Source organism: Notolabrus celidotus, chromosome 18 (assembly GCF_009762535.1).
Source record: "Notolabrus celidotus isolate fNotCel1 chromosome 18, fNotCel1.pri, whole genome shotgun sequence".
Taxonomy (NCBI): domain Eukaryota; kingdom Metazoa; phylum Chordata; class Actinopteri; order Labriformes; family Labridae; genus Notolabrus; species Notolabrus celidotus.
Genome location: NC_048289.1, coordinates 25,766,721 through 25,780,123, shown reverse-complemented (window position 1 = coordinate 25,780,123; position 13,403 = coordinate 25,766,721). Strand labels below are relative to the sequence as shown.

General features: G+C 41.4%; 1 protein-coding gene across 2 annotated transcripts in view; it reads right to left on the bottom strand.

Moving 5' to 3' along the window:
• The window catches only part of sdk2b (sidekick cell adhesion molecule 2b), a 486,503-nt gene that overhangs the window by 20,338 nt on the left and 452,762 nt on the right, over positions 1 to 13,403 (bottom strand). For both annotated transcript variants that reach the window (XM_034707425.1, XM_034707426.1), the window contains exons 40-43: positions 11,584 to 11,709; positions 10,507 to 10,671; positions 7,492 to 7,632; positions 3,615 to 3,753 (exon numbers count right to left, since the gene is read on the bottom strand). In XM_034707425.1, coding sequence (XP_034563316.1) covers positions 3,615 to 3,753; positions 7,492 to 7,632; positions 10,507 to 10,671; positions 11,584 to 11,709 — 571 coding nt within the window. The remainder of the gene's footprint in view (positions 1 to 3,614; positions 3,754 to 7,491; positions 7,633 to 10,506; positions 10,672 to 11,583; positions 11,710 to 13,403) is intronic.

Below are 13,403 nucleotides of genomic sequence, written 5' to 3'. Positions count from 1 at the left end.
TCTGTCTGTTTGTAGACTGACTGAAAGTTAGTCTGAGTCAGCATTTTCAATATAGCGACGGCCATCCTTTGGCTTCAAACCCCTCTCTAGAAACCAATGATGACATCACTGAAACTGCAACTATGTTATATATAGTTAATGACGAGGAGGGAGTGGAAACACAGACGTGACGTCACATGCTGCCATTTAGAGGTGTAAAAAAGCCACAACAAAAAAAACTAGAGGATAGATTTAGTATCCACTGTAAACACTCAGCATGCTCAACATTTTAACTATGATACTTTAGTTAAAAAGATGAATCAGAGCTACTTCTTTTATCAGCGTCTTCAGACAAGCCCCTGATAAGTTAAAAATGTAAGTACTTTGCTACCACTGGACTCTAAGCAGGATTTGTGAGCTGTCCAAATTGATTTTTTCCAACAATGAGCTTTGCGCTGAGGAAAATAACAAATCAAGTGTAAAGAAGTAATGTTATTCTACTTTCCCTACACTTCATTTTAAACTTCTTACAGTGCCAAAAGACGAGTGATGACAATCTAAGTAGTGGCAGATTAAGTTGTCAGTCCCTAAAAGTGAGCTGCATTGACTTCCCTCTGGCCGTGATTCAACTTGCAGACATGCAAATCGACCCTTTAGTTAATCTCTACACAATTGCAGAGAAGGTCTCCGTCTGGCATCAACCATAAACGTCATTGGCAGTCTTACATCGCTCTGAGTCACAATGGATACAGCAGGATTAAGAATGTGTTTGATTTCTGATCCAGGTTTCAAGGCAGAGCACTTCACCCTCTCTTTGGTATTCTGAGACCGGAGATCAAGATGTGGCATTAATCTGTAATCGGAGGCTCAGGTGTCTGGATTTGGGCTCCTCCGCTTTGGACTGAGTTCAAAGACGGCTGATTCTGAGAGTACATCTGTGCATTCTTTCATTCCCCGCTCTCCCACGTCAAGCTGGAGACATAATAGGGAAGCCCCTTGGAAGCTTCTCAAAGACCTGCAACCTGCTTTGATCTTTCCTCGAGGACACACTTGCGCGCACTCATACAGATGCACAAAGACGAACAAATTTCTCCCTCATTATCATACAAAGACAATGTGCCTTTTACAGTGTAAATATGCAGACTCCTGCAGATATGCAGGGCTGTGCTCAGACTTTTTTTGTAACGAGGACAGCTCCAAAGGGGCACTCGCATATGCAGGACTTGATTTAAAAACTACCCGACAGAGTGGCAACATGTAAACATCCATGGCGTTCGCGATGACCCCTGGGGGAAAGACGTTTTTCCTCCAGGCTGGAGGGGTCAGATACGGGCTTACGCGGCCGAGAATGAGGCACCGAGGGCGGGTATCATACCTCCGCGAAGACCCCTGGAGGAAAATAATTTTTCCTCTCCAAATTCAAAGTCTTTTCCTCCAGGCTCCAGGGTCCCACCGCCCCACACAAAAGGCTGACAGTAGGAGCTCAGAGGACGGACAAACACCTCCAGGAAAGTGGCCTAGAAGTTCCTGAAAACCGCATCTTCAGAAATGTGCGTGTGGTCGCCTGCAGATAGACCTCCCAACGTCACAGAGAAGGTCCAATATACGTAAATCCATAACAATGAAATGCTACAAAAGCTGTTTTCATCCTGTTGCAAAACAATATCAAAGAGATGGACGACATGAAAAGTGACTCCCAATATTTGTGCATTGTTGTGTCCGTGTCGCTCTGCAGTACTCCACCTAAACACTAGGAGGCAGTGGGATTTCTAGCTAGTCAGATCACCTGTTTCTGATCCCGCTATGTTTTCTGCTTGCTTGTCCTCAGGGAACCATGTCGACTCAGAGCTTATCATGCTAATTTGTAGCTGATAAATATTGCAATTGATCGTACAACAATTATAGAAAGAACAATAAAGTGGAGACGTCGTACGAGATTGAATGTACAGTGTATGTATGGCGATTCCAGACATGGTGCTAATGCAGGAAGTACGTATGAAGCTGCCCAGCGGACCAATCACAGGGCTTATGGTCCGAATCGTTTCAACATATAGTAACATTTTGGAGGTTGTGCACGTTAAGCTATGCGGGAAGGCTTCTGCATTGGAACAGGGCTACGCAGACCTACGGCATAGGCTACAGCCAGTGCATAGAATTAACTTTTTACCTCATCTGCCATTGGCAAGTGACCTCCAAAAATTTACCGGCCAAATAAAAAAATCATGCCTTATTTGATTTGCAAATAGTAACAGCCTAGTCAATTTACTGTTTTCTTTGAAACGTTGTATAGTGACATTACTCCGTTTTACTTGTCTGTTCCTCTTCTTGATCGTCTCCTGCCTCTTTGTTTATCCTTTTTGTTTGTGGTGGCTTCCCGCCAGGTATGTGTCGCCACATCTTCCCTGAAACGCTCTTCCCGCCGTGCTTCTTCAAGCAAAGGGAATGAATAGATCTCCAGTAGCTGACGTCACACTGTTCCTACCGTACCAAATCGCAACACAAGTACAGCGCGCCGCGAGGGTCAAAACGGACTGACAGTCGCCAGAAATGGGCGAAAGTATGAAAACAAAACCTCACATGCTATACAACATTGCACCTGGACCCCCCTGTGCCCCCCCCCTCCACACTAAACAAATATTATACAATTAAAAAAGCTTCGGTATCGCGCCGATGTTACAGGCAGAACACATGCTCGTGGCACTTGGTTCCAGTCCCTTAGAGCGCTAAGGGACTCATGCTGAGTGTAAACAGCCAAACAGCTGCTGTCAGTCTGCATTTTGACCTAGGACACATATATATCTAGTATATAGGGATGCACTGATGTTTTGCCAGTTTGTTCTCAGCCGGTCCTCGCCCTTCTCAGTCTCTTTTGTCAGGGTTGAATGTGTCCCTCTGACAACACCCTTGGCCCCAGCCTGGCCCCCCCAGTAAAATTGGTCTAGAACCGCCACTGATGCTATGGCATAGATTCAACGCTAAAGTATAAACCAGGCTTGATAACTATTTCGGTCCTGTCCAAGTTTATGGAATGGTACCTGGGCTCACCAATCAGATTTCAATGGGGGCTGAGCCACCCCAAGCCACCCCCCTTGGATAGACCCCTGGAATCATGCACACACACACAGGAAAATAATTCATTTCTTTGACACATCAGAGAGCACCTGTCTCCTTTCACTCCCGTCACACAATCAGTAACACTGCAGAGTGCTATGAAGTACTGACAACCCTTTCAACTACCTCTAACGTACAAGTGTGTAAGATTTTATGTAAAGTACACAGCCGGATCTAAATTAGAATTTGAATTCAGCGTTCTGAGCCCAGGTGTCAGTATGAGTGATTGGCTTTAAACGGGGTCACGGTCTCAGCGCACCGAGTCGTTCAAAGCTCATTAAAAAATAATTTATAGAGAGTCTGTTTATTTGCTGCCTTTAAAAAAAAGAAGTGAATTTAAGTCTGAGTTGTCAAGCTCAGAGTCTACATTTCCCTCTCTGAAGAGCTGGAAATATTCTCAAGCACAAGGTTAAGTTTCCATGGATAAACCAATTACTTCACCATATGCTAATTTAATTCTGACTGCTAATTAATCCTACGGTTTAACATTTGAACGTTAAGCTGTCTGAGTGTGGATCACTGACCTGGTGTAGACGCCGTTCTTTCTGCAGAAGGAGTTCTTCACGGAGAGCCGCCGGTTGTTGAGCTCCAGCGCGGGGAATCGACCCTCGTCCAGGCTCACCATGTCCCCGTGTGTCAGCGCGTTACAGTTGGAGTTGTTACCTGCACACGTGTACAGAGACACTGTGTGACCACAGGCCAGACGAATAGGGTGGTTAGACACAGGGAGGACCGATGGAGTGACTTATGATGCGAATGAATAAATAAAATGATGATTTAGGGGATGAAAAAAAAAATAGACGGATGGGGATTTCTGATCAAAAACATGGATGGATGATTTTGTGAATCACAGAGATTTAATCGTGCCTTTTTGGTAATGATTCATTTAAGTTGGGGGCCGAATGATGTGTTTTTATTTTATTAAAGGAAGTGTAAATCATTAAGCTTTTTTAAAAAAGGGGTTAATGAGATGTAATGCCAGATGCCAGGTCTTTTAATGATCATAATTAAAACTCCGGCACTTGATCTGTGAAAACTAGCCATTTCATGTTTCTCTTGTTTTCCATTGAGTCAAATCAAAGGTAACAATCAAGAATAAAGCCTTCTTGTGAATTAAAGCAACACAAAATCACTTTAGAATCAACTGCAAATATCTAAATCCAATTTCTTGTCGGCAAAAACTCTACTTTCAAAAGAAAATAGCTGGAGCAAGCTCCGGATTAGCTTAGCCTAGCATAGTGGATTGGAAGCAACTAGCCTGAAGTGTTAATTAATGCGTTCGGGCTGTAGCAATACATCATTACCTTCAGAGAAAGCAAGGCTAGCTCTTCCCCCGGGTATCCAATCTTTGTAAGCTAAAATAACAGGTGCCTGGCTGTAAACTTGCATATAAGAGACAGATATCAGACATGTATGGAGCTATATGTTGAAGTCTGATGCGTACTCAGCTCTGTCTCTTTAAGAGGAACACACAGACACACAGACAAGGCAGGGAACCTTCACAGTGAGGTCAGTTAGACATAAGTTGATGAAAATAACACAGGAGGAATCTGATCGTGCTTGTCCACTGAACGAAACCGACTCAACGAAACTTGTGTCCACCTTGCACATTTTGGAACTTCCTTTGGAATAAAGTAGTGTCATGAATTTAACTACTTTTTTAGTTACAAAATCAAATGTATGATGTTTTCTGTTATGATTATTATGGCACAATGAGGCCTGACTGATCTTTTTACTGGTGGTTAACCCTCCTGTTATGTTCCTTTCCCAGGAACAGCAATAACACTCCTGGGTCAACTTGACCCGGGGGTATATTTAATTATCCAAAAGTGTCAGAACCCAAAACTATCCCAATAAATATTCTTTAAATCTTATCATTAACTCCATTGCTAACCATTTAAATCAATATTTAGTGCAACGTTGTCTCAGGTCAGCTGATCTGCTGCTCCTGGAGGTACCAAGGTCAAAAAGGAAGCTCAGAGGGGATAAAGCTTTTTCTGTTGCTGCTCCTAAATTATGGAATGAGCTTCCCCTCCACATTAGACAAGCCCCCTCACTGTCCATTTTTAAAACTCGTCTTAAAACCCATTTTCATTCCTGGGCTTTCAACCCTGCATGAGACTCTGCTCCTGTTTTAGTGTTTAATGGTTTGTTTTTATTTATTGTTTTATTGTTTTAATTGTTTTATGCCTGTGTTGTTTGTCTATTTATGTACAGCACTCTGTTCCGGCTGTGGTTGTTTTAAAATGCTTTATAAATAAAGTTGAGTTTAATCCTCACAGATCAAAGTTCAATGAGGGTAACTCACTCGTTTTTTATAAAAATTCATGTTAAAACTTTTTTTTAACGTACATTGGAAAGACCTAAATATAAATACAGTAGTTTTACATGACAGAGATTTCTGTTTATTTTGTTTTTTATTTTTGAATTTCTTTCATTTTATTAATTTCTTTTTAGATTTTTGAACTTTAAAATGACCCGCAACATAACAGAAGGTTAAATTTCGTTTGCCTCAGTCATAGGCGTTTCTAGCCCATTTTTGGGGATGCTGAAGCACCTCTAAATTTAATCCCAGCACCCCTAAAATTTGAGCAATTTTTACTTTTTTTTTTAACTGTATGTCCTTTTTAACAAGCTAGAAAAGTTTCAAAACCATACAGTACTTGGTTGAAACGTAATATTTTAACAACGAAAATACAGCAGCTCCACCATGTTTTACATGTTGTTCATTGCAATTCAAATGAAAGTCCCAAAAATAACTCCAATGTATATTTTTGGAATTTTTGGTACTCACTATAGGGGGTTGGTTTACTCCAGAAACATACATACTGTTTATGTATATGTTGAGGAGCTGCTGTATCAAAATGAGTTGTCTTTCCCCAGCAATGAGGGTTACCATATGTTTCTTTTATGATTCCAATCCATTTCTCCTTTGCTGTGGCTCTTAAATAACCTTTATCAGATTTGATGGTTTAGTCACAGACTTTCCCAAAAAGTGTTATACTTTTCTTTCACAAATGTGGGAATGAAATTGCATTAAAATGTACAAAACAGTGAAATGTTTCTTGCCCAGCCGGGCAGCTCTCTGAGTGCTCAGCACCCCTAAACATCCGATCCTAGAATCGCCCCTGGCCTCAGTTAACAGAAGATTACCATGGCTCCACCAGCTGATCTCTGCAGGACACCTCCTCGCTCCAAATGTTGCGAACGTTGGTTCTTGCTTCACTTTTGTACAAGCAATGCTTTTTGATACTGTATGCATTCTTATTGCAAGGTATCCCAGCATGCTTTGAGGAGCTCCCATACACAAGAAATGGGGTAGCATTTTCTCGCGAGTTAGTTTGCGTTCAGTGGACAAACACCCTGAGTCTTTGTACCTCAGATAAACCCTGCGCTGGACCACAGTGGTGGGTGAATCACAGAATGGAGAGATGTTATGGGGGGACATTCTCAACAACATACGTAAGTCCGCACAACTGACACATGTATGCTAACGAACAGATAGGCATGAACAGAGTACTTCAGAATGTGATAAATGAGTGTACCCCTGGATGTAAACACTGTCTGTTGATGTCATATAAATGGGCCATAACGCAACTATTTTGCAGCCGCCCCCTGTAATAAATCAAACAGTTCACACTTTAAACTCAGTGTCACGCCTGCCATGCTGCTCTATGCTAGATTAATGTTAGCCCGAGCTGCTGCTGCTTGCCATGTAACAGGTTAAAACCACTTTCAGTCATCCAGAGACTTATGGGAGACCACAGAGCGGGCTGGGACCTCCGCCGTTGCTTGGGGCTACTTGAGGTCAATTGGCGGTTATGCAAACACACAGAAAAAGAAGAAAACTGCTGGGTAGGTCCAGCAGCCCGGGCCAGATTCCTAGAGGGGGATATGGAGGCATTTTGAGAGCGTCTTTGTGCTGGAGTGAGAAGGAACCTCTTGTTTTCCCTCCGTCAGTCAGAGAGATGGGCAGTGACCCGCAGGGACCCCCCCTCCTCTCCCCTCCCCTCCAGCCTGGCAGCTAAACAGGCATGGCAGAAGTGCTGAGCAGAGGGAAATACCCGCTGATGTCAGAGCTGCACTGAATGGACAAGTATGCCCTCCCCCCCCCACTCCTGCTTCTCCTTCTCCACCCTCTTTGTTCCCCTGCTGCTGCTGCTGCTCACTCATTTATCAGATTCATTCAAAGTAAGAATATGCCACTCGGAAAGAAGTTACCCCAAGTTCACTGCTCTGAGTTTGAAAACTGCAAATATTAAATCACCTATATGAAGTGTCAGTCGTTCAGAAGAAAGAGTCAAGTCATCAGATTCCTTGCCGTCTGGGCCACTGGGTAAGCAGTGAGGTCTCTCCAGTGGTTAAACGCACCATTTAAATTGTGCAATTGTGCGCACTCACCTGATTCAGCCTTCTTGGCATACTTCTTGCTCTGTCCTCTGATAATAAGGATGAAAACCAGCAGCAGGATGAAAATGAGCCCAACAAGAGCAACCACAACCAGGAACCACCACTCCTCGTAAAATGGGGCCACTTTTTGAGCTGGAAGAAAAGAAGAGGACGACATTTGTATTCATGGTTGGGTTTCTATCTGCAATAAATAAATAAGTAATCCTCTGAGCCTGGTTGTTCAAAGGGTCTGATCTGGATGTGATTGACCTAAATTTGGGAATCCATTTTTTTTTTCTCTCTACCAGATCGGGTAATCCAGCTTACGTTATTCTGTTTTTTCAAGGACAAACAGGATTGGATCAACACGATCTGGATGCAGCCTCTTGAGGATTATCAATCCAGATCACAAATGCTCTAAATGTAACTTCACACTGCATACTTTGTCCACAGGGGGCACCAAATCCACACAAACTTAAAGAGTCTCACATTCAAGTGCTGAATGAAAAAAAAAATGGTCGTACTTTCAGACCTGCACATTTATTTTGCAATTTCTTCCCAAAATCCAGCCGGATTTCGCTTGATCTGAAATTTTCACAGTTATCCCAAAACGCATACAGAACCTGTACAAAACAGAGAAAGTATCCAAACTGGAACTCCTGAAAAGCGCAAATTCTGTGGCATTAACCAGGAAACCCTGGACTTTTCTTACACAGTCAATGTTATCACTCACTGAAAATATTTACTGTGGAAAAGTTAAAGAAAATTTCTTCACTTTGCTGTAAATCACCTGGATCTTAATTGTTCCAAATAAAGTTATGCCAATACGCATTCAGAACTTGTATGAAATGGAGAAAGTAACCAAACTGGAACTCCTGAAAAGTGCAAATATTGTGACATTAGCCAGGGTTCCCTGGATGTCAAGTGAGCAATCAACATTTTCAGCTTTCTATTTCTTCCTTTATTTCTTCTAAAGTCAAACATATCACTCATTGTGACTCTTTTCTGTGGAAAAGTTAAAGAAATTTCCTTCACTTTGCTGTAAATCACCAGGTCGGATACCTTATCACACCAATTGCAGAATGAAAAGTAAGTAATCAAATAGAAACTCCAGAAAAGTGTACATTCTGTGGCATTAACCAGGAATCCCTGGATCTCAAGTGAGTTATCAATATTTTCCATTTTCTATTTCTTCCTTTATTTCTTCTAGAGTCAAATGTATCAGTCACTGTGAATCTTTGCTTTGAAAAAGTTGAAGAAAATTATTTCACTTTGCTGTTAAAGCTGGGGTTGGTAATCAGATTTAGATACACTTTTTGTCATACTGGTTAAAATTATCTTTATGTCCTGATGGCAATCATTACATAATGTGTTCCTAAAAAAGAGTGAAAAAAAGCTGTTATCTACAGCCGGAGTAAACCTGGGAAAACATCAACCAATCACCGTTTTTTGGCTCCCCAAATTTTAAACCAATCAAATCCCGTCCAGCCGTTCTGCCCTCCTCCTGCACGTACATTTCCCCGGCGTGCACTCCTCCGAGTCCCCGTCTCCTGCCTCTACTTCCCCTGACTCTATTTACTGCCCCTCTCGCTCGTCCTCGGGCCTGTCCCCTCTGACCTGATGAGGTGCTTTGCTCAGGACTGTAGTCCGGATCAGAGTCTAAAAAGCTCTCACCAACAAGCAGAATAATTAATGACGTTCAGTAAGTCCTACAGAAAATATATATTTATTGTAGCGTCCGTCCGGACGCTGTAGTGATGACGAGCCGATTCGTGAACACGTTGATCTTTAATAACCGGTCACTGTCGGCCGTGATCACGCCAACCAACAAAGCAACAATCAATGTTTGAATGAATGAAAAACTTCTCCTCTCCTCTCTCCCACTCGCACACTCTACACCTCTCCTGATGCCTTCACTGACCGTCAACACTGTAGGAATTAAGAACATCTACACTGAACACGTTTAACAAACAGTAGAGCTGTTACAGTATTATATATGTGTTATAACTTTTCTCCTGATATCGTGTCACCAGTACAACTGGATAATGCTAGCATGATAGTTGTGAGTGCTAACAGCAGCCATGTTTGTTTGTGTTTTTAACTTTCACTATGATAATGTTTTGGTGAGGACCGGTTTTGAATCAGTCACGATCATATGGTCGAGAATCAGCGGCGCTCGTGCATGTGAGCGGGGGGGCGTCGTTTTGGAGGAGCTCCGAGGGAGGAGGGGAGGGGTTAGACGGAGTCATGAGGAAAAGCTACATTCAAATTCATGCTGGTTTTCCGAGACTACCAACCCTAGCTTTAATCACCATGTCTAATATCTACGACATTGCAGCGGTTGAAGAATATAGAAATTGTCCATCTTTATACCTCCAGTCTTGTTTGCTTTTCTATGGAACAAGGCCTCATTGTTAATTTCAGTCTGTTTCATAAGATGCTCGAAAACTCCTCACTGTAGCTTTAAAGCCTTCTTTAATACAACATCACCACACTGAAGTAAAGTCAATGAAGTAGCGCATGAATGCGGGTGGAGCTACATTTGATTGACAAGTTGCAACAAAACTTGTCAATCAAGAATTAGTATCTTCCCTTTGACCAATTATGGTCACTTTGGGATCCAAAAGTAGGATAAGATGATGACTGCTCATTAATTGTTCAATCACAAGGATTAAGAGGAGCGTTCATAGAGACAATTGTGGAATAAAAGACGAGTATGATCCTCCATTTGTCAAGTTTTTACCATCTAAAACATCTCATACAAATTATTTTTCCTTTGCAGATGTCAAAGACTTATTCTAAGTGTGTAAGTTAAACTTTGTGTGGATTTTGGCGCCCCCTGTGGACATAGTTAGTAGTGCGAGGTTCCATTTAGAGCGTTGGTAACCTGGCTTTGGACCTCCTGTAAAGTCTGCTTCTGGTTTAGGTTGATACAATCCAGTTTTCTGGATTTACAGAATGGCAAAAAGTGAATTTACACATTTGAACATCCAGGCCTGGGAATTAAGTTTCTAGAAACAAACTCACCTGATATAGAAGGAGAAGGCAAACTTGGGGAGCCATATCCGTAGTCGTTCACTCCGATTACTCTGAAGTCGTAGCTAACCCCTTGCTTCAGGATATCCATGTTGAACGTGTGTGATGTCACTTCTTTAGGGATGTCCTTGATTAAGATATCCCACAATCCCTCATCTGTAAGCAGGTGAAAGTCAGAACTTCAGGTCAGAAAGAGACGGTGAAACTTGTAAAACAATTCAACAAAGTCAATACGTCTTTGTTAACAGGCTGTTTGTTTGTTTGTTTGATGCAAGGCTCCGGTCTGGCTGGCGTCTCCCGTGGTAATTCATAATTCCTACAAATATTACACAATCCATCAATTTCACTGCTCTCGTTAAATTTACAGCAAGCGAATCTACATCATAAAGAGCGGCGCGGCCATATTTCAAACGCAGCAATGTGAGATGTCACGCTGCTTGCTTTGGAGATCCTGCCAGACACCATTTATTACACATCGCTGCTTGTAAACATCAGCGTAACTTTGACTCTTTTAATGAGATACGCAAACATAAACAAGCGCTGGAGTTCATCTGTCATGTTGCTGAAGTTTGGAGAAAAAAAAAAAAAAGGAAAAAAGTTGGAAGAGCTGATGTAATTTGATTTGAAGACAAAAACAAGTCATTAAGTTATATGATACTGCAGAGAGTTAAGTCCCCTGGCATAAGGATAACAGAAGATAGGAGAGGAACAGAGGGTGTGTGAGGTTGTGTGAGACAGGTTTACCATCTGGCCCCTCCAAATTTTAACTCCAAAAAAATGGTGAATCACATCTCTCCCTTTAAGTCCAACACCATCCATCAATATTCAACCCTGCCACGGCCTGTCAATCAACCCTGAAACCTGACGCTAATTGTCCCAACTGCAGCCCCTCAATCAATAACCCATTAAAATACCAGCGACACAGACACCAGGGCAGCAGATGTCGACACTTAACACCACTTTCCTAGTTCAAACTATCAAGGGGAGCGATAGAAAAGGCAAGGTGTGCAAACTCATGACTCAAGTGGCAGCAATCTGGGTGTGTCTTTATGCAGCTGAGGAACAAACCTGAAGGTCTGGCCTCGATGACGTAACGTGTGATGGGAGCACGTCCTGGGTCCCCGCTGGTCCAGTGGATGGTCAGGGCGGAACCGTAGCGGGTGATGAAGGGCTCTCCTGGGGATCCTGGGGCACCTGAGGATTTAAAGTCAAGTGTTGAATTAATGTCCTGAAAGTTAACCTATTAGATCCCTCATCGCCTAGGAGTGCCCTCTACGTATTTCACAATCAGTGCCTTGTTGTGTCTTTAATTTTTCAAATCTCTCTGATTTCACCAATTCACAGAAATTAAAGTTCTCTCAGAATTTGTGTCAGAAAGTGTCACAGTCTTTTTTTGATTGACCCATGGATGCCATAAAACTTTGCTGTAAGTTTCCCACAGTGATCCTAAACTGTGGAAAACTAAAAATGCAGTGTTGGTCCTGGGTTTTTTTTGCTTGAAATAACATCACATCAAGATCACATCTTTAATGTGCAAAACACAAGATAGTAACTTGCATGCACAAGGTAATAACTTGCACACACAAGTAATGTTTGGAAAAGGTTGTTATCTTGTGTGTACAAGATAATAATATTTGTACACAAGACAAAAACTGGAACGATATTGTAATACCTTGAGTGCACAGGATTTAAAATTGTTTGCACAAGATAATAAATTGCTGGCACAAGATATTTACTAGCACACTAAAAATACAGAAAAATAAAAGAGAGTAATTTGCAGACACTAGATAATAACTAGTTTGCACAAAATAACACTTGCCCACAAGGTTCTAACTTTAACACACATTATCTTGTTCACACAGAACAATAACATATGACTACAAGATCAAACTTGTGCATTAGGTAATAACTTGTGAACTAGATAAATTATGGCAACAAGATGAAAACATATGCGCACAAAAGGGTTGAGTGCACAAGATACAAGTTTCTGTGTGCAAGATAACTTGAGTACACAAGATAAAAATGTGGGGGCACAATATGACTTGTGTGAACAAGATGAAAACTTGTGCCACAAGATAATTTGAGCAGACAAGATAAAAATGTGTGTGCGCAAGATAACCTATGTGAAAAAGATGAAAACTTGTTCAACAAGATAACTTGAGTGCACTAGATGAAAACTTGGGTGCATAAGATAACCCATGCCAACAAGATAAAAACGTATGTGCACAAAAGGGATGAGTGCACAAGATACAAATTTCTGTGCACAAGATTAAAATGTGTGTGCGCAATATAATCTATTTGAACAAGATGAAAACTTCTGCAACACGATAATTTGAGCCGACAAGATGAAAATTTGTGTGCGCAAGATAACCTATGAGAACAAGATGAAAACTTGTGCAACAAGATAACCTGTGTGCAAAAGATGAAAAATGATGTGAACAAAATAAGTGGAGTGCAAGTAAAATTTTGTGTACACAAGATAACTTGAGTAAGCAAGATTAAATGCACAACATGATAACTTGTGTGCACAAGATAACCTATGCCAACAAGATGAAAATGTACGTGCACAAAATTGATTGAGTGCACATGATACAAATTTTGATGCAAAAGATAACTAGAGTGCAGAAAATTTAATTTTGTGAGCACAAGATGAAATCAGATTTTGACGCGCAACATTCTGATATGAGCTTCAAATACCTCATTTCAGTTTACATTTTCACTAAAGTTGTGTTTTTAAAAGTGAAAACAACCTCTGAATAACATTAATTTTTATTTTTGATCTTCATGTGTTTGTATGGATTGAGTAGGAAATGTAATTTCAGTGAGGATTCTCAGCATACCACAGCAACTCTCTAGAGGTCTAGAAGGTTATTTTTGGTAACAAACAT